This window comes from Macaca fascicularis, chromosome 13 (assembly GCF_037993035.2).
Source record: "Macaca fascicularis isolate 582-1 chromosome 13, T2T-MFA8v1.1".
NCBI lineage: Eukaryota > Metazoa > Chordata > Mammalia > Primates > Cercopithecidae > Macaca > Macaca fascicularis.
The window spans coordinates 57,927,880-57,954,881 of NC_088387.1; the positions used below are offsets into that span (position 1 = coordinate 57,927,880).

A 27,002-nucleotide genomic window follows, 5' to 3' on the forward strand; every position below is an offset into this window, starting at 1 on the left:
AAACCATTATTTCCATTCACTCCCCTACCACCTCCTCATCTCTCTTCTCTCCCACAGGCACAGTTTTGTCATCAAAGTTGCTTTTGTTCTAGGCCACCATGTTTTCTGGCTTCATTATCACTTTCCAATATTCTTTTTACCCCCTTTAGTGTCATGGCAATGAGGATCATTTTTCTTGCTTTGGTGACTTTTCTGAAAGTAAATTATGTCTGCGCATATTGGTTTATTTGTTCTTGCTGTTTCCCCTCTATTTCCCCCTACCCACCACCTCTCTCTCCAGGATTAGGAATGCTCAAGCAAAGAAAAAGACACCAGAAGAGGAGGATCAGGATCCTAAAGTTTGTAGTTATTTTAAAATTTTCTATGGCACAGTTGAAATGTTAATATTTGCTGACCATTTAAAAAGATGTTTGCCGGGCATGGTGGCTCACACCTGTAATCCCAGCACTTTGGGAGACCAAGGTGGGCGGATCACCTGAGGTCAGGAGTTCGAGACCAGCCTGACCAATATGGTGAAACCCTGACTCTACTAAAATTATAAAAATTAGCTGGGCATGGTGGTGTGCGCCTGTAGTCCCAGCTAATCAGGAGGCTGAGGCAGGAGAATGGCTTGAACCTGGGAGGCAGAGGTTGCAGTGAGCCGAGATTACGCCACTGCACTCTAGCCTGGTGACAGAGTGAGACTCTGTCTCAAAAAAAAAAAAAAAAAAAAAAAAACCAAAATGTTTATAATAACGGTTGTTGCAATTCTTTATTGAATGTCTACTGTGTACCAAGTATTATGCTATGAACTTACATAAGTTATTTAAATCTTACGACATTCCAATGAGGAAGATACTGCTGCTGTCCCATTTTACAAATGAGGAAACTGAGACTTAGGAAGGTAAGACAGTTGTCACACAACTAATAAATGACAGAGATCTAACTCATTGTATGGCCAATACTCTTAACTAGTATATCGTTTTATAAGGAAGGTGGAGATCTAGAATCAAATTTCAGAAAGTCAAGTAATGTTATACAAACAAGAAAATATATTTTGGATTTACATTTTTAGATTATTTGAAATGTATGTGAACATTTTGAGGTATTGTGTTAGTGGCTTACGTGTCTTTACCCACTCTCTGTGATATTCATTCATTTGCTCATTCATTCATTGAATAGTCATGTGGTTTACTGAATGCTTAGACTTTGTATTGGGTATGGTATAGGAAAGTGAATGAAACAAATATAAGTTTACAGTATAGTGACAGAGATAGGAAACAAGCAGGTAAATAATCACGTAATTTATTTATTTTAGTCTAAAGTTTTCCGGCCTTTTTAAAATGACTAAGTATCCAAGCCAATTTCTTAATAGAATATCTCATACTCTTAATTTGTCTCATTGTTTCCTCATATATGGTGGTTTAAACCTTACTATCCTACTTCCTTCTGTTTACTGTAAACTCAAAGGTAGGTCTAGAGCCAACAGAACTGAACCTTGAGTTCACAGACTCTGTAGGGTCTGTAGAATTCAGGGAATCTATGAACTTTAGATGGGGAAAAAATTACATCTTTATTTTAACTTATCTCTAACTCAGTGGTTCTCAGCTGGGGTGAGTTTGTCTTCTCCTTCCCCAACCCTTGGACATTTGGCAATGTCTGGAGACATTTTTGATTGTCACAGCTGGGTGGGTACAAGAGAGTCCCTGATAACAGAATTATCCCATTCATAATGTCAATAGTGTCAAGGTTAAGAAACTCTGCTCTAACTGGATTTTAGCATTTCCTTTAATTATAAGTATAAGAAACCCTTCATGGATACAGTATGGACAGTACATTTACAGTACCTGTAGCTTTGTCAACAATAGAAATCTCAGGTATTCTCATATCACATTCAATTGCTGCAGATATCTTAAGATTTAATTTATGCTCATTTATTGTCTATAAATTAAGGTAGTTGCTAGATTTGTATTAAGAAGCAATAATAGACTGGGCATGCATGGTAGCTCATGCCTGTAATACCAGCACTTTGGGAGGCTGATGCGGGAGGACTGCCTGAACCCACGAGTTCAGGACCAGCCTGGACAACATAGCGAGACCTCCTCTCTACAAAAATACAAAAATTAGCCAGGTGTAGTAGCATGCACCTGTGGTCCCAGCTACTCGGGAGGCTGAGGTGGGAGGATCGCTTGCACCCAGTAGGTTGAGATTGCAGAGAGCTGTGATTGTGCCACTGCACTCCAGCCTGGGTAACAGAGTGAGACCCTGTCTGAAAAAGAAGAAATAATATTACTGTTATAATTTAAACAATTATTATGGTAACTGTATTTCAGTATAATTGTCCATTGTAGTCTTGTGTGTTTTATGCATTTAAAAACATTATTCTAAGAAGGCATCCATAAGCTTTACCAGACTGTAAAAGAAATCCACAGGACAATAAAGCTTAACTCCTGATCTAGAGATTTGATGGGGTTGGATTAAACATTTTTGGAGAGAATATTTCATAGGTAATGATTTTTTTTTCCTATTTTGTCATTTCATGAATTACATAATATCAGGTTGTCCTCCTATTATCAGTAACATTAAGTTTAATGACTTAAGGTGGTGACAGCCAGGTTTCCATTTTAAAGATACATTTTCCCCTTTGTGTTGCTAAGTAATCTGTGAGGTAATACTTAGGCACCATGAGAATATTCTGTTTTTAACAACTTTTTACCTAATGGCCTTAGCATACATTGGTGATTTTTGCCTGAATTAGCTTTTACATTGGGGGTTGCAAATTGGTGATTTTCTAATTTGGTCATTCCTTCCATATTTATTACTGGCATTCTTCAGCGGAGATTTTCTTTCCCCACCCCCTTTCCTTATCTCTTTTTCCTCCCTTAAGTATCTCTATGTATCCATTAATTTTTACTTATTCCATATGTTATACTCTATTACTTTTGAAAAATATGCTTAAGTTGTCCCAAATGTGGCCCGTGGGAACCCCCTTTTAATTTGGCCCTTTGTCCTCTTAATAGGTCCTACTGGTCTTTGAGCATATCTTGCTTTCTGACACAGGAGTGCTCAGGATAGACTTGTTCTTTCTGTATTCCATGTCTGGAGTTACATATTTCTTCAAAGAGTCCTGGTTTATTTTAGTTGGAGACAGTATTTAGAAACAGAGGTCTGGGCAGCAGGTGTGTTCATTGCTTGGTGGGGTTCTGGCTGGTGGTTGGGGTTGGAGGAGGCAATGCTTCTAGTGCCTTTCAAAAGAAGTTTTTAGCTGAACATAAAAAGATATTTTGAGCTATAAGAAAGAAAATCAAATCTTTACTCATCCTTAGAAATCCCTTTTTTCTTTTTTTTGGAATGGATGATTCTGTTTTTTCTTTTCCTTATTAGCCCAGACCCATTCTGTTATTACTTAAGTATTATTGGCAGCTGTCTGTTTTGTCTGTCTGTTCTGATATGTTCTACATACCATTCATTTCATTCATCTATAAAATTTTTATTATGTGTGTGACAGTAACTGTGATAAGCAAATAGAATACACAGGAAAACAAACATCAAGAAATTCGAAGTCTGATAGGGAAGAACTATATGAAAACCAAAACCTCAGTATGATTGATGCAAAAATTGAAATACATAGAGTGACTGTGAGAAAACAAAGAAAGCTTCAAGAGAAAATACTATTCAAACATAGTATTGATAAAATTATAAGGAGATTACCACGTGAAAAAGGTAGAGCTGTTTATAGATTCTCATTACAGTTGTTAAAATGCCAGATTTGTTTCTAGATGGTAGTTAACTTGTACTATCAGAAATCAGTAGTTCCCTGCGTTTAGTGCTTAGAGCTTTCCATTTTCCTGTATTCTGTGTATTTTGTTTGCTTGTTTTTTCGAACTGATTTTTTTTCTGAGTAGACAAACTATGCATTGCTTATCCTGAAACTTTCTTAAGGTGTCTCATCATTTTTGTTCTTTAGCCTTTCAATGACATTATTTCTTTGCCGAAATTTTGTGATTCAGATGTCATGTACATTTGTTATATTTGTTTGTACATCTGTGTCTTATGAATGAATCTATCATGTTTTCTTACCAGTGATTGTACTTTTATAATTATGCGATAATCAGTACAAAGTTTGGTTCTTACTGTAGGGAGATCTTCTTAATAATAAGCTGTGGATGGTGAAGGCAGTGGAGAGTCAAATGTTTGGAAATTGGGACTCACCTTTATAGGCTGTCCCCTAGTTTTTTGTAATCCCCTTTTACTAGAGATCTTCCCTGTTGTTAATAAGAATTAAGAGTGGTGTAGGAAAAAAGAGAATGTGCATATGTTTTCCAATTCAAAATCTTTGAAGAGTAAACCATGTGTTTTTCTCCCCAGATACAGAAATAACTTAAAAGAATCTAGAAGTATTTTTTCCTGCTATCTGCCTACATATTTCTAGGTTTCTAAAATGGCACTTAGGATTTTTTTTCTGTAAAAACCGCATGGTAAATAGAATAAATCAAGATATCAGCATAGTATTGTCAGAATGAATATCTAATTTATCTGACATTAAGCAATGGATGTTTCACATAAATACATTTTCCACATATCTGTGGCATGACACTTCGTGTCAAAATGTATTTATTTTAGATCTTGGGTTACAGAGCAAGATGGTGAACTAGAAGGCTCCACTGGATGTCCCCCTCCACAGGAACACCAAATTTAACAACTACACACAAAAAGCACTTTCATAAGAAACAAAAATCAGGTGAGCACTCACAGAACCTGGTTTTAACTTCATATTGCCCAAAGAAGCACTGAACAGGATAGGAAAGACAGCCTTGAATTGCTGATACCACCTCTCCTCCATCCCCCATGCAGTGACTGTGTGGTGTGGAGAAATTTGTATGCTTGGGATAGGAGGAGTGCAGCAATTGTGAGACTTCTCATTGAATGCACTGTAACAGCAAAAAGCAAAACCAGGCTGAACTCAGCTGACGCCCACACATGGAGGGAGCATTCAGACCATCCCTAGCCAGAGGGGAATTGCCCAGCTCAGCGGTTGGAACTTGAGTTCTGGCAAGCCTTGCCACTGTGGGCTGAGGTATGCCGGGGTCCTAAATAAACTTAAAAGGCAGGGTAGGCCAAAAGGACTGCAAATCCTAGTGCTGAGCTGGGCTTGGCACCAGTGGAATTGGGGGCACATGACTTACTAAGACATCAACTGGAACACCTAAGGGAGTTGCTTGTACCACCTCTCCTCCAAGCCCAGGAAGCCCAGCTCGTAGCTCCAGAAGAGACCCCCTGCCTTCTGCTGGGGCAGAGGAGAAGGAAGAATAAAGAGGACTTTCGTCTTGCATCTTGGATACCAGCTCAACTACAGTAGGATAGGGTACTGGTCAGGCCCCCATTCCAAGCCCTAGCTCCTGGATAACATTTCTAGACACACGCCTGGGCTAGAAGGGAACCTGTTGCCTTGAAGGGAGAGACCCAATCCTGGCAGGATCCATCCTGTACTGACTATAGGGCCCTTTGGGCCCCGAATAACTAGCAGTGATAACCACATAGTATGCCATGGGCCTTGGCTTGAGACTCTGAGACATGCTGGCTTCAGGTGAGAAATAGCACATTCCCAGCTGTAGTGGCTATAGTGGGAGACTCTGCTTGAGAAAAGCAGAGGGATAAACAAAGGGGACTTTGTTTTGTATCTTAGGTATCAGCTTGGCCATAGTGGATCAAACACCAAGTGGGCTCTTGGGGTCCCTGATTCTAGGCCTTGGCTCTTGGACAGCATTTCTGGACCTGCCCTGGGCCAGAGGGGAGCCCACTGAAGGGTGAGTCCCAGGCCTGGCAGCATTTGCCACATGCTGACTAAGAGCCCTTGGACCTTACATGAACATTGACAGTAGCCTGGCAGTACTCCCTATGGGCCTTTGGTGGTGGTGGCCACAGGGTAAGGCTCCTCTGCCTGTAGAAAGGGGAGAGAGAAGTGGGAATGACTGTGTCTCATGATTTGAGGGCTAGCTCGGCTGCAGTATAATAGAATACCAGGTAGACTTCTAAGGTTTTTGACTGATCCCTAACTCCTGGAGAGAGCCTCTGGACTTACCTGAGGACTTGGGGGAACTTGCTGTCCTGAAGGGAAGGACAGAAGCTGGGCTGGCTTTGCCACCTGCTGATGGTAGAGCCTTACATCCTTGAGAAAACACAGGCGGTAGCCAGGTAGTGGTTACCGTGGGCCTTGGGTGAAACTCAGTGCTGTGCTGGCTTCAGGTCTGACCCAGTGCAGTGCCAGTGTTGATGACCACAGGGTGCTTGTGTTGCCCTGCTGCAAGCCCCAGGCAGCTCAGCAGAAAGAGACTTTGTTTGTTTGGGAGAAAGTAAGGGAAGAGAACAAGAATCTCTGCCTGGTAATCCAGAGAATTCTTCCAGATTTTATTCAAGACTACCAAGGTGGTACCTCTGCAAGTCTGCAAGAACCACAGCATTACTGGGCTTGGGGTGCCCCCTAAAGCAGATACAGCTTAAATCATAACACCCAAGTCCATTAGAGTATCTGAAAAGTCTTCCCAGGAAGGACAGGTACAAATAAGCCCAGACAGTGAAGACTACAATAAATACCTCACTCTTCAACGTCCAGACACTGAAGAACATCTACACCCATCTACATCATCCAGGAAAATATGACCTCTCCAAATGAACTAAATAAGGCACCAGGGACTAATCCTGGAGAAACAGAGTTATGTGACCTTTCAGACAGAGAAATCAAAACAGCTGTGTTGAGGAAATGCAGAGAAATTCAGGGTAACACAGAGAAGGAATTTAGAATCCTATCAGATAAATTTAACAGATTGAAGTAATTAAAAAGAATTAGGTATTCTGGAGTTGAAAAATGCAACTGACATGCTGAAGAATGCATCAGAATGGCTTAAAAGCAGTTGATCGGCCAGGTGCGGTGGCTCATGTCTGTAATCCCAGCACTTTGGGAGGCCGAGGAGGATGGACCATGAGGTCAGGAGTTCGAGACCAGTCCAGCCAACATGGTGAAACCCTGTGTCTACTAAAGATACAAAAAATTAGCTGGGCATGGTGGCACATCCCTGTAATCCCAGCCACTTAGGAGGCTGAGGCAGGAGAATCGCTTGAATTTGGGAGGTAGAGGTTGCAGTGAGATGAGATTGTGCTATTGCACCCCAGTCTGAGTGACAGGGCGAGACTCTGTCTCAAAAAACAAAACAAAACAAAAGGCAGTTGATCAAGCAGAAGAAAGAGTGAGCTTGAAGACAGTCTTTTTGAAAATACAAATCAGAGAAGACAAAAGAAAAAAGAACAAAAACCAATAAACACACCTACAGGATTTAGAAAGTAGCCTTGAAGAGGCAAATGTAAGAGTTATTGGCCATAAAGAGGAGGTAGAGAAAGAGATAGGGGTAAAAAGTTTATTCAAAGGGATAATAACAGAGAACTTCTCAAACCTAGAGAAAGATATTAATATCCAAGTACAAGAAGGTTATAGGACACTAAGCAAATTTCACCCAGTGAGGACTAACTCGAGACATTTAATAATAAAATTCCCAAAGGTCAAGGATAAAGCAAGGATACTAAAAACAGCAAGAGAAAAGAAACAACATACAATGGAGCTTCAATATGGCTGGCAGCAGACTTTCCAGTAGAAACCTTACAGGCCAAGAGAGAGTGGCATGACATGTTTCAAATGCTGAAGGAAAAAAACCATTTTACCCTAGAATAGTATATCCAATGAAAATATCCTTCAGACATGAAGGAGAAATAAAGACTCCCAGAAAAACAAAAGCCAAGGGATTTCAACAGCTCCAGACCTGTCCTACAAGAAATGCTAAAGGGCTGGCCAGGTGCAGTGGCTCATACCGGTAATCTTAGCACTTTGGGAGGCTGAGGTGGGTGGATCATCTGAGGTCAGGAGTTGAAGACTAGCCCGGCCAACATGATGAAACCTTGTCTCTATTAAAAACGTAAAAGTTAGCCAGGCATGATAGTCCGTGCCTGTAATCCCAGCTACTCAGGAGGCTGAGGCAGGAGAATCGCTTGAACCTGGGAGGTGGAAGTTGCAGTGAGCCAAGATGGTGCCACTGCACTCCAGCCTGGGTGACAGAGTGAGACTCTTGACTTAAAAAAAGAAATGCTAAAGGGTATGTACTTCAATAAAAAAAGAAAAAGAGGTTAATGAGCAAAAAGATACCGTCTGAAGATGTAAAACTAACTGGCAATATAAGTACACAGCAAATCATAGAATATTATAGCATAACTGGTGTGTAAACTAGTCTTAATTAGAGAAACTAAAAGATGGACCAATAACAAATTATAACTACAATTATTTCAAGACATAAGAACAGTAAAATATAAATAGAAACAACAAAAAGCTATAAAGTAGGGGGACATAAAGTGCAGAGTTTTATTAGTTTTCTTTTTGCCTATTTATGCAAGCAGTGTTAATTGTTATCTGCATAAAACAATGGGTTATAAGATAGTATTTGCAAGCCTCATGGTAACCTCAAATCAAAAACCATAGAACAGATACACAAAAAATTTAAAAACCAAGAAATTACATCATACCACCAGAAAAATATCAGCTTTACTAAGAGAAAGACAGGAAGGAAGAGAAGACTACGAAACAACCAGAAAACAAATAAATAAATGGCAGGAGTAAGTCTTTATCAGTAGTAACATTGAATGTAAGTTGACTAAACTCTCCAATAACAAGACATAAAGAGGCTGAATGGATAGAAAAACAGGACCCAGTGATCTGTTGCCCACAAGAAACACATTGCACCTATAAAGACACATGTAGACTTAAAGGGATGGAAAAAGATATTCCGGAGTAGTTCTATCAGGCAAAGTAGATTTCAAGACACAAACTATAAGAAGAGACAATGAAGGTCATCATATAATGATAAAGGGGTCAGTTCAGCATAGGATATAACAATTGTAAATATATATGCACCTAACTATTGGAGCACTCATATATAAAGCAAATATTAGAGCTAAAGAAACAGATTGGAGAGAAAGAAAAAAATTGAAATAATATCAAGCATCTTCTCTGACCACAATGGAATAAAACCAGAAATCAACATTATGAATTTTGGAAACTATACAAACTCATGGAAATTACCTAATATGCTCCTGAATGACCAGTGAGTCAGTGAAGAAATTAAGAAAGAAATTGAAAAATTTCTAAACAATAATGGAAACACAACATACTGAAATCTATGGGGATACAGCAAAAATGATACTAAGAGGAAAGTTTATAGCTATAAGTGCCTACATCAAAAAAGAAGAAAAACTTTAAATAAAAACCTAATGATGGATTTTAAAGAAATGGAAAATCAAGAGCAAGCCAAACCCAAAATTAGTGGGAAAAAAAGAGATAACAAAGCTCAGAGCAGAGATAAATGAAATTGAAATGAAGAAACATACAAAAGATCAACAAAACGTTAGGTTTTTGAAAAGATGAAAAAGAAAAGAAAAAAAAAAATCTTTTGCCAGACTAAGGAAAGAGAGAAGACTTCAAAAGATCACAGATGAAAAAGGAGATGTTAAAACCGATACCACAAAATTCAAAGGATTATTAGTGGCTACTGTGAGCAGCTGTATGCCAATAAACTGTAAAACCTAGAAGAAATGGATAAATTCCTATATACATACAATCTTCCAGGACTGAACCATGAAGAAATCCAGGGTGTGAACAGACCAATAACAAGTAATAAGATAATAGTTGTGATGAAAAGTCTCCCAGTAAAAAGTACAGGACCTGAATGGCTTCACTGCTGAATTCTACTAAGCATTTAATGAGGGTTTAATACCAATCATAGTCAAATTAGTCAGAACAATAGGAGGATGGAATACTTTTAAACTCATTCTATGAGGGCAGTATTACCCTGATACCAAAACCAAACAAAGACGCATCAGAAAATGAAACTGCAGGCCCATATCTATCGGAGGAATGAGCCCCCGGTGTTTCAACATAGGTTCTTTTCTATTTTCCCTAAGTGTTGGCTGGTCTGAGAAATAAAGGGAAAGAGTACAAAAGAGAAATTTTAAAGCTGGGTTTCCATGGGAGACATCACATGTCAGCAGGTTCAGTGATGCCCCCTGAGCTGTAAAACCAGCAAGTTTTTATTAGCAGTTTTCAAAGGGGAGGGAGTATATGAATAGGGTGTGGGTCACAGAGATCACATGCTTCAAGGGCAACAAAATATCACAAGGCAAATGGGCAGGGCAAGGTCACAAGGCCAGGGTGAAACTAGAATTACTAATGAGGTTCCTGGTCCCGCTGTGCATGCATTGTCATTGATAAACATCAGGAACTGGGTTGAGAGCAGACAACCGGTCTGACTAAAATTTACTAGGCAGGAATTTCCTAATCCTAATAAGCCTAGGGGCGCTGCAGGAGACTACGGCATGTTACATCCCTATCTACAACTGCGTAAGGCAGACACTCCCAGAGCAGTCATTTTAGAGGCTCCCTTGGAAATGAGTTCTTTTCCCAAGGCTGTTAATTATGAATATTCCTTACTGGGGAAAGAATTCAGCAATATTTCTCTTATCCGTTTTCTGCAATAAGAGAAATACGGCTGTGTCCTGCCTGGCTCCCAGGCAGTCAGATCTAATGGTTATCTCCCTTGTTCCCTGTTACCCTGTTCTTTTTTCAAGGTGCCCGGATTTCATATTGTTCAAACACACATGCTTTACGAACAATTTGTACAGTTAACGCAATCATCACAAGGTCCTGAGGTGACATACATCCTTGGTTTACGAAGATGACAGGATTAAGAGATTAAAGACAGGCATAGGAAATTGTAAGAGTATTGATTGGGGAAGTGATAAATGTCCATGAAATCTTCACAATTTATGTTCAGAGATTACAGTAAAGACAGGTGTAAGAAATTATAAAAGTATTAATTTGGAGAACTAACGAATGTCCATGAAATCTTCACAATTTATGTTCTTCTGCCATGGCTTCAGCTGGTCCCTCTGTTTGGGGTCCCTGACTTCCCCCAACACATGTCTCTGACTATTGATGCAAAAAATCTTCAACAAGAATACTAGCAAACCAAATTCAACAACAATTGAAAATATTATTCATCATGACCAAGTGGGATTTATTTCAGGAATGCAGATAGTTCAACATTTGCAAATGTGATACATCATATCAAGGGGATGAAGGACAAAAAACGTCAATTGATTCTGAAAAAGCATGGCATAAAATTAAACATCCTTTCATAATAAAAACCGTCAAAACTGGGTATAGAAGGAACATGCCTCAAAACAGTAAAAGCCATATATGACAGACCCATAGTTGTTATCACACTGAATGAGGAAAAACTGAAAGCCCTTCTCTTAAGATCTGAAACACAGCAAGGATGCCCACTTTCACTACAGTTACTCAATATAGTACTGGAAGTCCTAGCTGGAGCAGTCAGACAGGAGAAAGAAAGAGCATCCAAATTGGAATGGAAGAAGTCAAATTGTCCTTGTTTGTAGATGATATGATTTCACGTTTGGATAAACCTAAAGAATTCATCAAAAATGATTAGAAGTGATAAATTCAGTAAAGTTGCAGGATTCAAAATCAGCATACAAAAATCAAGTAGCATTTCCATATGCCAACACTGAACAATGTGAAAAAGAAATCAAGTCACCCCATTTACGATAGCTAGAAATAAAATCCGAGGCGTTAACCAAAAAAGTGAACAATATCTACAGTGAAAGCTATAAAATGTTGGTGCAAGAAATTGAAAACAAACACACACATAAAGGAAAGATGTTCTATGTTCATGGATTGGAAGAATCAATATTGTTAAAATGTCCATACTAACCAAAGCAATCTACAGATACAATGTATTCCCTATCAAAATACCAATTACGTTCTTCAGAGAAGTAGAAAAAACAATCTTGAAATTTGTATAGAACCACAAAAGACTTGGAATAGCCAAAGCTATCCTATGCAAAAAAAAAAAAAAAAAAAAAAGAAAAAAAGAAAAAGAAAATTGGAAGAACCACATTATGTGATTTCAAATTATACGATGTATTGGCCTATAACTATACACATAGAACAGTGGAACTGAGTACAGAACCCAGAAATAAATCCATTCATGAACAGTGATCTTATTCTTAACAAAGGACAGTCTTGGGGAAAAGGACAGTCTCTTCAATAAATGGTGCTGGGAAAACTAGATACCCATGGGTAGAACAATGAAACTGAACCCCTATCTCACCATATACAAAAATAAAATCAAAATGGATGCAAGACTTAAATCTAAGACGTCAAACTATGAAACAATGAAAAGAAAGCCTCGGGGAAACCGTCCAGGTCATTGAAGTGGGCAAGGATTTCTTGAATAAATACCCCAGAAACACAGGCAACCAAAGCAAAAATGAACAAAGGGAATCACCTCAAGTTACAAAGCTTCTGCACAGCAAAGGAAACAACAAAGTGAGGAGACATGCCACAGAATGGGAGGAAAATATTTGCAAACTACCCATCTGACAAGGGATTAATAACAAGAATATATAGAGAGCTCAAGCAACCTTATAGGTAAAAATCCAATACATTGATTGAAAGATGGGCAAAATATCTGAATAGGTATTACTCAAGAGAAAACATGCAAATGGCAAATGGGTGTATTTATCATCAGAGAAATGCAAATCAGATGTACAATGAGATATCTCACCCCAGTTAAAATGGCATTTATCCAAAAGACAAGCATTAAGAAGTGCCTGTGAAGATGTGGAGAAAAGGGAACCCTCATACGGTTAGTGGGTTAGTGGTAGTGTAAATTAGTACAATCACCACGGAGAGCAGTTTGGAGGTTCTTCGAAAAACTAAAAATGGAGCTGTATCATCCAGCAATCCCACTCCTAAGAATATGCAATAAAGGAAATCAGTATATTGAAGAGATATCCATGTTTATTGCAGCAGTATTCACAATAGCCTCGATTTGGAAACAGCTGAAGTGTCCATCAACAGATGAATGAGTAAAGAAAATGTGGTACATACACACAAGAGAGAACTATTCAGCCATAGAAAAGGATGAGATCTTGTCATTTGCAACAGATGGATGGAAGTGGAGGTCACTATGTAAGCCAGGCACAGAATGAGAAACTTCACATGTTCTCCCTTATTTGTGGGAGCTAAAAATGAAAATAATTGAAACTAGGGCAATAGTTACCAGAGCCCTGGAAGGATAAGTGTTGAGGAAGGGGGCCTGGAGGAGAAGTAGTGGTGGTTAATAGGTACAGAAAAATAGAAAGAATGAATAAGACTTAGTATTTGCTAGCATAACAGGGTGACTAGAGTAAAAAGCGATTTTAATTGTACATTTTAAAATAACTAAAAGTATAATTAGATAGTTACACAAAGGATAAATACCTACTGTGTACTCACAAAAATTAAAAAAAAATTTCAAAAATGTTTTTAGCCATTTTGTTTGATTAATGAGAAAGTTAACATGGTCGATCTTAAATGTAGAATTGTCTTTATCACTTCGTACACAGTGTTTCTGTGTTGCACAGTGTTTCTTACCCTTTAGATAAGTATGTATATTATCCTTTAGATAAATACATATGTTTATCTCTATTAAATATGTGTAAGCTTTTATACAGAAACAACCATACACTTAATGTGTGTGGATGTAAATTAAAGAGGTCTTTCAAAGACTCTTAATTTTCCCGAATACCATTTTCTTCACAGAACTTTTGCCACCAAACCTCCGATGTCTCCTTATTGCTTAGAGAATCAACTACAATTTAGCTGTGCTGTGTGCGTGTGTGTAAATGTAATTTATTTGTCACGTCTTCCCAGTGTAAACATTTCACTTTAGTCAGGTCAATTTCCACTATAGTCACTTCCTTAGTCTTATGATTGATATTCATTGTTCATTAACTTTTGTTCATGTTATCGTAGGCTTTCTGTTTAAGCACCTTGAGGAAGTTGTTTATCTTTGTGTATTTTTAAAGCAGCTTGTTTCTTACAGTTTCAGTGAATGGTATATTTGGTTATGTTTCCTTTGCATTGAAAGTACTGAGACAGATACATATTTTTAGTTTTCCAGCAAACTAGAGGGAAGTTAGAACAGACGAACTATTTGTCACGGGTTCTTGCCTCATATCTCTGCTCCTTGTTTTTTATTTATTGTTTGTTTGTTTGAGATGAGGTCTCACCCTGTTGCCCAGGCTGGAGTATAGTGGCGTGAGCTTGGCTCACTGTAACCTCTACCTCCTGGGCTCAAGCGATCCTCTTACCTTAGCCTTCCAAGTAACTGGACTGCAGGCATGCACCACAACGTCCAGCTAATTTTTGTAATTTTTGTAGATAGGAGGTTTCATCATGTCGTTCAGGCTGGTCTTGAACTCCAGGACTCAAGCAATGCACCTGCTTTGGCCTCCCAAAGTGCTGAGATTTACAGGCATGAGCCACTGTGCCCATCCTCTGCTCCTCATTTCCTACTCTTGTTTATCTATTCACCAGATTTTCTAATTTGGCGTTTTGTTTTGTTTTTTTGGACTTGTTAAACCTCATATTCTTTCTGGGCCTTTCTTTTCTTATCTCTGTTTTGAGAGAACTTAGACTAGGTGATCTCTAAACATTTCAATAATAAAATAATGCATGTTCTTTAGTATCCAGTTTCAATATTGCTTCATTTATAAAATCTTACCTGACACTGTAGCCTATATTATGTTGTCTTGCCCCACAAATTCTTTCAATACTTACTTTAAAATATAGACATAGGTTAACTTGTGTTTTGCTTACATATATTTGTTTTAATTAATACAATTGCAAGCTCTTTGAAGAATGACACTTCCTTTTTAAAGAATTTAATTACTGTTAATTTTTTAATCATTATATTACTATATAACAGTCACATCATAGTAAGAATTACAATGACAGTAACCTCTCTGAATACTAACTTTGAGGCAAACATTATTTTACATGCTTTACTTATGTCCATTCTCATAATTCATACTGGGATGCTTATGAGATAACATCTCGTTTCATCTCCATTTTACTGATGAGGAAAGATGCATACATAAAGGTTAATTAAATTTCCTCACCACTAGTGAGTAAACATAGGATATGGACCTAAGCAGGCCCATGCACTTACCTGTTTTGCTATAATGCATAACTATTGTATACTTGTTGAATGAATAGAGTGTTTTTAACCTTTAATATGTGTTGGGTACAACCTTGGTAGTTTTTGTACTTTGAATAAAAGATTAAGGATGTTTCACTTTTTAAAAAATGGGGACAAATAACTGTCTTAGTAAATAAATATTGTGATCAATTTTCCCAGTTAGGAGCAGATATTCAAATTGCATACTTTGAGGTATTTTGAAAAATTCTTCTGTTTTTGAAAGAAAGTTTGTGACATATATAATACTTAGAGTTGGATTTTGATTTGCAGTAAGTGTCTTAATTATTATTTCTTACTCGTTTTCAGTTGAGTGGTGATTTTATGCAATGGCTTCAAGCCACAGTTCTTCACCAGTGCCTCAAGGAAGCAGCAGTGATGTTTTCTTTAAAATAGAGGTAGATCCGTCAAAACACATTCGACCTGTGCCGTCACTGCCAGATGTGTGTCCCAAGGAACCCACAGGTAATGCTTTTTTTTTTTTTATAGGAGTTTTACTGATGATTTCTATTATCTTTAAATGAGTAGTCAGGTTTTATATACCTATGTTAGAAGAGTAAATTTTATGATGTTAAAAATCATTTGACGGGGCTGGGTGCGGTGGCTCACACCTGTAATCCCAGCACTTTGGGAGGCCAAGGCGGGCGGATCACGAGGTCAGGAGATCGAGACCATCCTGGCTAACATGGTGAAACCCCGTCTCTACTGAAAATACAAAAAATTAGCCAGGCGTGGTGGCGGGCGCCTGTAGTCCCAGCTACTTGGGAGGCTGAGGCAGGAGAATGGCGTGAACCCGGGAGGCGGAGCATGCAGTGAGCTGAGATCGCGCCACTGCACTCCAACCTGGGCAACAGAGCCAGACTCCATCTCAAAAAAAACAAAAATCATTTGGGGCCAGGCATGGTGGCTCATGCCTGTAATCCCAGCACTTTGGGAGGCCAAGGCAGGCAGATCACTTGAGGTCAGGAGTTCAACACCAGCCTGGCCAACATGGTGAAACCCCATCTCTACTAAAAACATAAAAAATTAGTTGAGTGCGGTGGCACGTGCCTGTAATCCCAGCTACTTGGGAGGCTGAGGCAGGAGAATCACTTGAACCTGGGAAGTGGAGGTTGTAGTGCACTCCAGCTTGGGTGACAGAGTGAGACTCTATCTCAAAAAAAAAAAAAAAATCATTTGGAAATGATTGGGAAATTGGAATATAGTTTTTTACACGTATTTCATGCATTACTTATATAAACTGAAGAAGTGTTGAAAATGAAGGTACAGATTGAAAACTGCTTAAAACATGGTACAGTCAGCCCTCATCATTTGCATATTATGTGTTTGCAAATTCTCCTGACTCCTTAAAATTTATTCATAATCCCCAAATCACTACTTGTGGCACATTTGTGGTAATTTGCAGTCATGTGCGGAGAAGTGAAAGACTTGAAATACCTGACACACGCATTCCCAGCTGAAGTTGAACAAGGCAAAGCTATGCCTTCTTGTTTCAGCTCTCCTACTATAAACTAGTGTTCTTTTAGTGGTCTGTTTTCACTTGGTGCCACATGTTTGGAGCTTGGTGATTTTGCTGTTTAAATTGCCCTTAAGCATAGTGCTAAAATGCTATCTGGAGTTCCTAAGTGCAAGAAGGCTATGATGTCCCTTACGGAGAATATACATGTGTTGTGTGAGCTTCATTCAGGCATAAATTACAGTGCTGTTAGCCACAAGTTCAGTGTTAATGAATCAATAATGTATACTGAATAAGGCATCTTTAAACATACAAAACAAGGTTATGTATTGATCAGTTGATGAAATTATTGTGACCAAAGGCTCACAGGAACCTAACTCTTCAGTTTCCCTACAAGCAATGGTTCAATATTTGCTAATTCCATATTCACAATAACTTTATAGAACAAAAATACTACTGATAATGAGAATAGAGTATACATTTTTCCTTCTTGTATGATTAATGCCACAGCAACATTTATGTCACCTAATTATAAGCCAAAGGATATTTTATCCGGGAGAACCTGCCATGATATAATAGAAAAGAGGCCTACCTCTAAAAAACAGTGGGGTATTAAAGGATAGAAAATTTATAATAGAAGGTAGCATAGTTCTGATGTTAAAAAAAAAAAAAGATAGAGTAATTGTACATTAAGGAAAGGAATTCATGAAAGACTTTGACTATTCACTCCACCCTGCAACTATAACTCTCAAATTTTGCATATCTTTTATCTTGTGCATGTTTTTCAAAGCCTTAGTAATTGATGCTGGCAGCTGAAGATTATTCAATCAGATTGATTTTTATTAAATCATTTACTGTGGAAGATTAGTTGGTTTGCGTAAGATGAAATCTATGCATTTTTAGTTTTCTAGTGTGTACTTTCAAACATAGAACCAACTTTACAGCATTTACAGAGTTCTCTTGTTTACTTTTTGCAGGTGATTCACATAGTTTATATGTTGCCCCATCTCTAGTTACAGATCAACATAGATGGACTGTATATCATTCCAAAGTAAATCTCCCAGCAGCATTAAATGATCCTAGATTAGCAAAAAGAGAATCTGACTTCTTCACAAAAACATGGGGATTGAACTTTGTGGATACTGAAGTCATACCTTCATTCTACCTCCCACAGATCAGCAAGGAACATTTTACAGTATATCAACAGGAAATTTCTCAGGTAATATCTAATCTTGGCTAGTTATCGTCAGGTCAAAAGTAATAGAAATATTTTAGTATGCTTTATTATAGATTTTTGACCAGTAATGTTTGATGAACCTATAGTATTCTTTTTGTTCATACAAATTATACTGTCCTGGGTTGCATTTAATTCTTTGCTTAAATATATTTTAATACATTTCTCTTACAGTAGTGATTTTTCAGAATTACACATTCCAAATAATGCTAAGATTCAACATGAAACCTACCCTACTTACCAAGGAGAAAATGATTCTATTAGACATATGAAGTCCAGATGATTTGTGAGGTTTGAGAAATTGGCAGAATATTACTGTTTCTTTGTCTGATTCACTGCATACAATTCTATAGAGCACCCTAGCTCTAGCAGATAGTTATAATATCTCCAGACGTAATTATAACTTAATATATTACTTTAAGCCCAGTCTGAGAGCAAGGACTGAGTATAGTACAGAGTTTTAGATGGTCTATCAATTCATTTTTAGATTATTAGTAAGTGCCTGTTATCAATATAATTAAAATCATTAAAGTGGTACAAGGGATATTATATTTTTATAACCATTCCTTTTTATACTTTTTTCATTAGCAAGCCTAATTTGAATTTAGCTGGTTTTATTTTACTTAATTTGCACTTTTTTGAATATGGCTGTATTAACATTAATAATGTATAACTATATAGCATCTGGTTCATTTTTATTACTATCAAATATTTTTATACAGAACCTGTATATTTTGTTTGCCTTTGTGTGTATATATTGTGCCATATTAACAATCACTTAGATATGATCATTGAAAACAGAACACAAAAACTGTTTTCAGTGATCAGATCTTAGTGATTGTTAAGTGGATGAACATTATTATGCCTTTGTAACTTATAATTTGGTTTTTCTATTTGTGTATTGATCAAATATTTAACGAATGTCTTCCGTGTGTCAGGTAGTCTTCCAAACATGAGGATACAGCAGAGAACAAAACTGACATCAATTCCCTCCCTTACAAAGCTTATGTTTCTAGCAAGGAGTTTAACAATAAACCCTAAAGCAACCACTAAAATAGCAAAACAAAGAATTACAGCTAATAATGGAAAAGAGAAATGGAATTTTAAAAATTCTCAATCCAAACAAAGGCATAAAAAGAAAAAAAGAAAGAATGGATAGGACATAAAATAAATTTCAAGATGATAATCTTAAGCCTAATTATATCACTAATTACATGAAATCTAAATGGTTCAAGCATCCCGATTAAAAGGTAGAGATTGTGAGATTTGATGACCCAATTATATGCTGTATATAAGAAACATACTTTGAATAGAAAGAAAAAAACATTTAAAAGGATGAAAAAATACATACTATGCTTAACAGTAGTCGAAAGAAAGCAGAAATGGCTATATTAATAACAAAGTAGATTTCAGAGCAAAAACTATTAATATGTATAAAGAATGTTATTTTATAATGATAAAAGGGTCAGTTAATCAAGAAGACATAATAGTTTTAAACATTTTTGCCCCTAATATGCTTCAAAACATGTGAGGCAGAAGCTGAGAACTTTATGGCAAAGTAGCTATTCATAATTGTGGAGATTTCAAATACTCTTTCAATAAATGATGGGACAAGCAGAGTATCAGCAAGATTTTAATAGACTTGAACCATTAACCAACCTGGCCTGACTTGAAAGAGCACTCCATATAACATAGAAGAATATACTTTTTTTTCCAAGTGTTCATGAAACATTTATGGACATAGACTATATTCTAGGTTTGAAAACAAATTTTAATACATTTGGAAGACTTCACCTCATACACGGTATGCTCTCTGAACACAGTATAATTAAAATAGAAATTAATAATGGAAAGGTTGGTGGAAAATCCACAGATATTTGGAAACCAGAACTTTATACTTCTAAATAAAATGTGAGTCAAAGAAGAAAGAAAAATCAGAAGGTAGTTTGAACTGAATGGAAATGAAAACACAACATATCAGGATTTGTGGGGTGATGCTCAGTTAGCACTTAGGGAGACATTGGTAGCACTGAATGCATATATTATTGAAAGAATAATGATTTCAAATCAGTGACCTCAGCTTACACCTTAAGAAGCTAGAAAAATGGCCAGGCACAGTGGCTCACGCCTGTAATCCCAGCACTTTGGGAGGACAAGGTGGGCGGATCACCTGAGGTCAGGAGTTCAAGACCAGCCTCGCCAACATGGCGAAACCCCACCTTTATAAAAATACAAAAAAATTAGCCAGGCATGATGGCAAGTGCCTGTAATCCTAGCTACTCGAGAGGCTGAAGTGGGAGAATCACTTGAAACTGGGTGGTGGAGGTTGCAGTGAGCTGAGATTGCACCATTGCATTCCAGCCTGGGTGACAGAGCAAGACACTGTCTCCAAAAAAAAAAAATTAAACAGATAAAGAATAAACATCAAAGTCAAAATCAGAGAACAGTAGAGAAAATCAGTGAAACCAAAAGCTGATTCTTTGAGAAGATAAACTTGATAAGCCTTTGGCAATACTGATTAGGAAAAAAAGAAGAAGATACAAGTCACCAATAACAAGAATAAGAAAGGTGATATCACTACAGATTCTACAGAGATTAAAAGCCTAATAATGAAATATTATGAATAACTTTGTGCCAATAAATTCAACAGCTTAAATGAATTTACAGATTTCTTGAATGACACAAAATACCAAATATCTTTTGAGAAAAAATAGATAATCTGGCTGGGCATGGTGGCTCATGCCTATAATCCCCGCACTTTGGGAGGCCATGGTGGGCACATCACCTGAGGTCTGGAGTTCGAGACCAGCCTGGCCAACATTGTGAAACTCCGTCTCTACTAAAAGTACAAAAATTAGCCGGGCATGGTGGTGTGCACCTGTAGTCCCAGCTACTCGGGAGGCTGAGGCAAAAGAATTGCATGAACCTGGGAGGTGGAGGTTGCAGTGAGCTGAGATCGAGGCATTGCACTCCAGCCTGGGCGATAGCAAGACTCCATCTCAAAAAACAAAACAAAAAGAAATAGAAAATCTGAAATAACTTTATATTTGTTACATTGATGTATAGTTAAATACCTTTCCACAAAGAAAGCTCAGGTCCACATGGCTTCACTGGAGAATTCTACCAAACATTTACAGAAACAGTAATTCCAAATCTACACACATTATTTCAAATTTTGGTAAGGATGTGGAAGACAGAGCTAGTTCTAGGATAAGGTGAGGCAGGTGAGCAAAATGTGAGAGGCACTGGAATCTGAGAGTGGGTACCTCCTTAAATATTGTACCGTATGCTTCTTGCTTGCTTCATCCTACTGCCAGCCTTCATGGAGTAACTGGAACTCTCATATACTGTTGGTGGGAATTTAAAGTGCTGCAACCCCTTTGGAAAAAAGTTTGGCAGTTCTTAAAAAGTTAAACAGACTTCTGATCTGTCATGTAAGGAGCTTGGAAGTTGTCATTCCTGTTCTCACAACAAAAAATCTGAGCAAACTGAAAATCAACAACTGAGAAGTACCTGTGAAGGTCACAGCCCAGGGACACAGGCTCACTAAGACTGAAACCTAATCATAAGATCATAGAATGCTTCCCCTCCCTTCACACATTACCATCACATCAGTGGGGTGCTTGAATAATGAGAATACAACTGAAAGGACTACATGTCTCAGACCTTATTTAAGAGGTCTGCAGGGAAACCTGAATATAGCAGGAGAGATGAAAAACAAGGACACCAGTGGAAATTTTAGCTTCTGACACCTGCAGCTATAACAATGAGTAAATAAAGCCTAATTCTTAGCCAGATAAACAAAACTTCATACTAAAGTCCTATTTACCTCAGTTCTTTTTAACTTTGGTATATCATATGTGGCTTTCAGCAAAACATTACAATGCATACCAGACAGAAAACACTGTTTAAAGAGACAGATCAAGTATCAGAATCAGACTGAGATGCGGTTGTGATGTTGGAATGATCAAACTGAGAACTCAGAGTAACTATGTTTAATATACTAAGGGCTGTAGTGGAAAACATGGACAACATGCAAGAACAGATGTAAGCAGAGAGATGGAAACTAAGAATCAAAAGGAAATGCTACAAATCAAAGATAGTATAACAGAAATGAAGAATGCTTTTGATGAGTTCATCAATAGGCTTGAAGTGGCAGGGGAAGAAATCAGTGAGCTTAAAGAAATGCTGATACAAACTTATAAAAATGTGTGGGATGCAAGGGAAGTAAGGCTTCAGGGAAGTCTTGCTTAAATAAGCACTCAAGGCTTCATTGAATGCTTAAGAAGAAAATTTAAAATTAATCTAAGCTCTACTTTAGGAAATTATCGAAAGAAGAGCAAATTTAATCCAAAGTAAGCAGAAGAAAAGCAGTAATAAAAATTAGAGCAGAAATCAGGGAAATTGACAATAGCAAATCGATAGAGAAAATCAGCAAAAGCAAAAGCTGGTTCTTTGTGAGATCAATAAAACTGATAAACATTTAGCTACATTAAGAAAAAAGAGAAGGCTGGGTGCAGTAGCTCACGCCTGTAATCCCAGCACTTTGGGAGGCTGAGGTGGATGGGTCACCTGAGGCCAGGAGTTCAAGACCAGCCTGGCTAACATGGTGAAACCCCATCTCTATTAAAAATACAAAAATTAGCTAGGTACGGTGGTGGGCGCCTGTAATCCCAGCTACTTGGGGGCTGAGGCAGGAGAATCACTTGAACCTGGGAGGCGGAAGTTGCAGTGAGCTGAGATCGCGCCATTGCACTCCAGCCTGGGTGACAGCGCAAGACTGTCTCAAAAAAAAAAAAAAAAAAAAGAGAAGATATAAGCTATTAGTATCAAAAATGAAAGAGGGGCTGTTTCTACTGATCCCGCAGGCATTAAAAGGATAATAAGAGAATATTGTGAACAATTCTATGCCCAGAAATTTGATATCCTAGGTGAAATGGACTGATTTATTTTGAAAGACACAATTTACCAAAGCTTACACAACAAGAAATAAATATTTTGAATAGGCTTATATTTATTAAATAAATTGAATCAATCATACTGCTCAAAACAGAAATCACCAGGCCCAGATGGGTTCCCTGGTGAATTCTACCAAACATTTCGGTAAGAAATTACACCAATTATTTATAATCTATTTCAGGAAATAGAAGCTAAGGACATACTTTGTAATGCATTTGGTGAGGCCATCATGAAGCTAATACTAAAATCAGACAAAGACATAATAAGTAAAGAAAACTTTAGACCTTTTTTTTTTTTTTTGAGACAAGGTCACACTGTGTTGCCCAGGCTGGAGTGCAGTGGCACATTCACAGCTCACTGCAGCCTCAACCTCCCTGCTCAAGCAATCCTCCCATCTCAGCACCCCCCAAGTAGCTGGGACTACAGGTGAGCACCACCACAACACCACACCTGGCTAATTTTTGTATATTTTGTAGTGACAGGGTTTTGCCATATTGTCCAGGCTGGTCTCAAACTCCTGAGCTCAAACAGTCTGCCCGTGTTGGCCATTCATTATTTTTTTAAAAAAAGAACTCTCAGCAAACTAGGAACAGGAAGGAATTTCTTTAACTTGATAAAGAATGTACTGGGCGTGTCGGCTCACGCCTGTAATCCCAGCACTTTGGCAGGATGCTTGAGGCCAGGACTTGAGACCAGCCTGGTCAACATGGCGAAACTCATCTCTACTGAAAACACAAAATTTAGCTGGGCATGGTGGCACACGCCTGTAATCCCAGCTATGTAACCACCAATGGGTTCACCTTGCCTGCTGCCTAGACAGCTGATTTATTGAGACAGGGGAATTGCAATAGAGAATGAGGAATCCATGCAGAGCTGGCTGTGTGGAAGACTCGAGTTTTATTATTACTCAAATCAGTCTCCCCGAGCATTCGAGGATCAGAATTTTTAAGGACATCTTGGTGGGTGAGGGGAATCCAGTGAGCTGGCTATGCTGATTGGTCAGGTCAGTGATGATATCATAGGGAGAAGCCATCTCCATGTGCTGAGTCAGTTCCTGGGTGGGGCCCACAAGGTCAGATGAGCCAGTTTATTGATCTGGGTGGTACCAGCTGAACCATCAAGTACAGGGTCTGCAAAATATCTCAAGCGTGGATCTTAGGAGCAGTTTAGGGGGAGGGTCAGAATCTTGTAGTCTCCAGCTGCATGACTTGACCCCTAAACCGTAATTTCTGATCTTGTGGCTAATTTGTTAGTCCAACAAAGGCAGTCTAGCCCCCAGGCAAGAAGGTGGTTTTGTTTTGGAAAAGGACTGTTATCATCTTTGTTTTAAACTATAAACTAAATTCCTCCCAAAGTTAGTTCACCCTGTGCCCAAGAATGGACAAGAACACGTTAGAGGTTAGAAGCAAGATGGAGTTGGTTAGGTCAGATCTCTTTCACTGTCTCAGTTATAATTTTGCAATGGCGATTTCAGCTACTTGGGAGGCTGAGACATGAGAATCACTTGGACCCAGGAGGTGGAGGTTGCAGTGAACCAAGATTACACCACTGCACTCCAGACTGGGCGACAGAGTGAGACTCTTGTCTCAAGAGAGAAAAAAATCTACAAAAACTCTATAGCTAATGGGGGAAACTAGATGCTTCCCACTACGAACAGGAGCAAGGTAAGGATGTCCCATCTCACTATTTCTTTTAACATTGTCTTGGAAGTCCTAACTAATGTAATAAGGCAAGAAAAGGAAATAAAATATATAAAAATAAGGAAGAAGTAAAACTGTTTCCAGATGAAATGATTGTGTGGAAAATCCCTAAGAATCTAAAAAGAAACTCCTGGAACTAATAAGTGACTATAGTAAGGTTGCAAGATACCAGGTTAATATATAAAATTAATTACTTTCTTATCTACCAGCAGTGAACAGTTGGAATTTGAAATTAAAAACCCAATGCAATTTACATTAGCATCAAAGAAAATGAAGCCTTTATGTATAAATCTAAATATATATAAGATCTATCTGAGGAAAACTACAAGACTCTGATGAAAGAAATTAAATAAATAAATGGAGAGGTAGTTCATATATGTGGATAGGAAGACTCAATATTGTCAAGGCGTCTCTTTTTCCCAACTTGATCAATAGAGTCAACATAATCCTGATTAAAATCCTAGCAGTTGGTTTCGTGGATATTGAAAACTGACTCTAAAGCTTGTATAGAAAAAGACCCAGAATAGCTAACACAGTATTAAAAGAGGAACAAAACTGAAGGACTGATACCTCCCAATTTGAAGTTTTGCTATAAAGCTACGGTAATCAAGACAATGTCGTATTGGTGAAAGAATAGACGTACGGATCAGTGGAACAGAGAACCCATAAATAGACCCACACAAATACAATCACCTGATTTTTAACAAAGGGGCAAAGGTAATTCAATAGAGAAAGGATAGTTGTTTGAACAAATGGTATCGAAACAACTAGACATCCACATACCAAAGAGAAAGAATATAGACACACCACCTTGCACTATTCATGGAAATTAGCTCAAAGTTGATGATAGACCTTAATGTAAAATGCAAAACTATAAAACTTCTAGATGATAACATAGGAGAAAATCTAGGTAACCTTGGGTTTGGTAATGACGTTTTAGATATGAGAAAAGCACAATCCATGAAAGAAAAAATTGAAAAGTCGAACTTCATTAAAATTAAAAAGTTCTACTCTGTGAAAGACACTGTTAAGAGAATGAAAAGACAAGCCAAAGACTGGGAGAAAATATTTACAAAACATGTATCTGTTACAGGATTGACGGTCGGGTGTGGTGGCTTATTCCTTGTAATCCTAGCACTTTAGGAAGTGGAGGTGGGAGAATCACTTGAGACCAGGAGTTCAGGACCAGTCTGGGCAACATAGTAAGAACCCATCTCTACAAGAAAAAATTAGAAAAATTAGGCATGGTGGTGTGCATCTGTAGTCCTAGCTGCTCTGGAGGCTGAGGCAGGAGGATCGCTTGAGCCCTGAAATTTGAAGTTACAGTGAGGAACTTCAGCCTGGGCAACAGAACTAGACCCTGTCTCAAAAAATAAAAAGGGACTGGTAGCAAAAATAAACGAAGGAGTTAAAACTCAACAACAACAAAACAGCAAAATTAAAAAATGAGTAAAGGACTTAGTAGACCTTTTCCCAAAAAAGATATAGAAGTGTGCAATTAGCACATGAAAAGATGGTCAGCATAGCAAATAATTTTACATGATAAATTTTATGTTATATATGTTTTACCTTCAAAAATAAGAGCAAAAGATCTGAATACCTCACCAAAGAAGATAATGCAGATGGCAAATAAGCATATAAAAAGATGCTCAATATCAAATGTCATTAAGGAATTCCTAATTAAAATGAGATGCCATTACATATCTATCAGAATAGCAAAAATCTAAAACACTGACAATACCAAATGTTGACAAGGATATAGAACAACAGGAACTCTTATTTATTGCTGGTGGGCATGCAAAGTGGTATGGCCACTTTGGAAAACAGTCCTGTAGTAACTGATAGAATTGCTACCAGAACTCTGAACACTGCTGGCCTGCTGCTTTTCTTCACTTTCTCAGGTATCCTTTCAGTGATATCTCTGAAAATATAATAATGTTGTTAGTGTTCATCTGATTCTAAATCAGAGTGAGATTTTTTTTGTTTTTTGACTCAGAACGTGTCAATAATTCTTCCCTCCCTGCCTCCCTCCCTCCCTCCCTCCATTCCTTCCTTCCTCCTTCCCCTCCTTCCTTCCTTCCTTCTTCCTTCCCCTCCTTCCTTCCTTCCTTCCTCCTTCCCCTCCTTCCTTCCTTCCTTCTTCCTTCCCCTCCTTCCTTCCTTCCTTCCTCCTTCCCCTCCTTCCTTCCTTCCTTCCTCCCTCCCCTCCTTCCCTCCTTCCCTCCCTCCCTCCCTCCTTGGACTCTCACTTTGCCACCCGGGCTGGAGTGCATTGGTTGACACGATCTCGGCTCCCTGCAGCCTCTGCCTCCTGGGTTTAAGCGATTCTTGTGCCTCAGCCTCTGCAGTAGCTGGGATTACAGGTGTGCGCCACTACTCCTGGCTAATTTTTGTATTTTTAGTAGAGATAGGGTTTCACCATGTTGGCCAGGCTAGTCTTGAACTCTTGACCTCAGGTGATCTGCCCACCTTGGCCTCCGAAAGTGCTGAGATTACAGGTGTGAGCCACAGCACCTGGCCTAATTTCTATCTTT

The 27,002-nt window shown here is 38.2% G+C and overlaps 1 protein-coding gene across 5 annotated transcripts in view; it reads left to right on the forward strand.

Moving 5' to 3' along the window:
• The window catches only part of VPS54 (VPS54 subunit of GARP complex), a 133,299-nt gene that overhangs the window by 12,465 nt on the left and 93,832 nt on the right, over nt 1-27,002 (forward strand). Inside the window, exons 2-3 of one of the 5 annotated variants that reach the window (XM_065527031.2) lie at nt 15,429-15,584; nt 17,553-17,794. In XM_065527031.2, the coding sequence (XP_065383103.1) occupies nt 15,449-15,584; nt 17,553-17,794 (378 nt within the window). In that variant the 5' untranslated portion in view covers nt 15,429-15,448. Of the gene's footprint in view, nt 1-15,425; nt 15,585-17,552; nt 17,795-27,002 lie in introns of those variants that run through there. The other 4 variants (XM_074011657.1, XM_005575753.5, XR_012422327.1 and 1 more) reach the window with 4 other exon arrangements.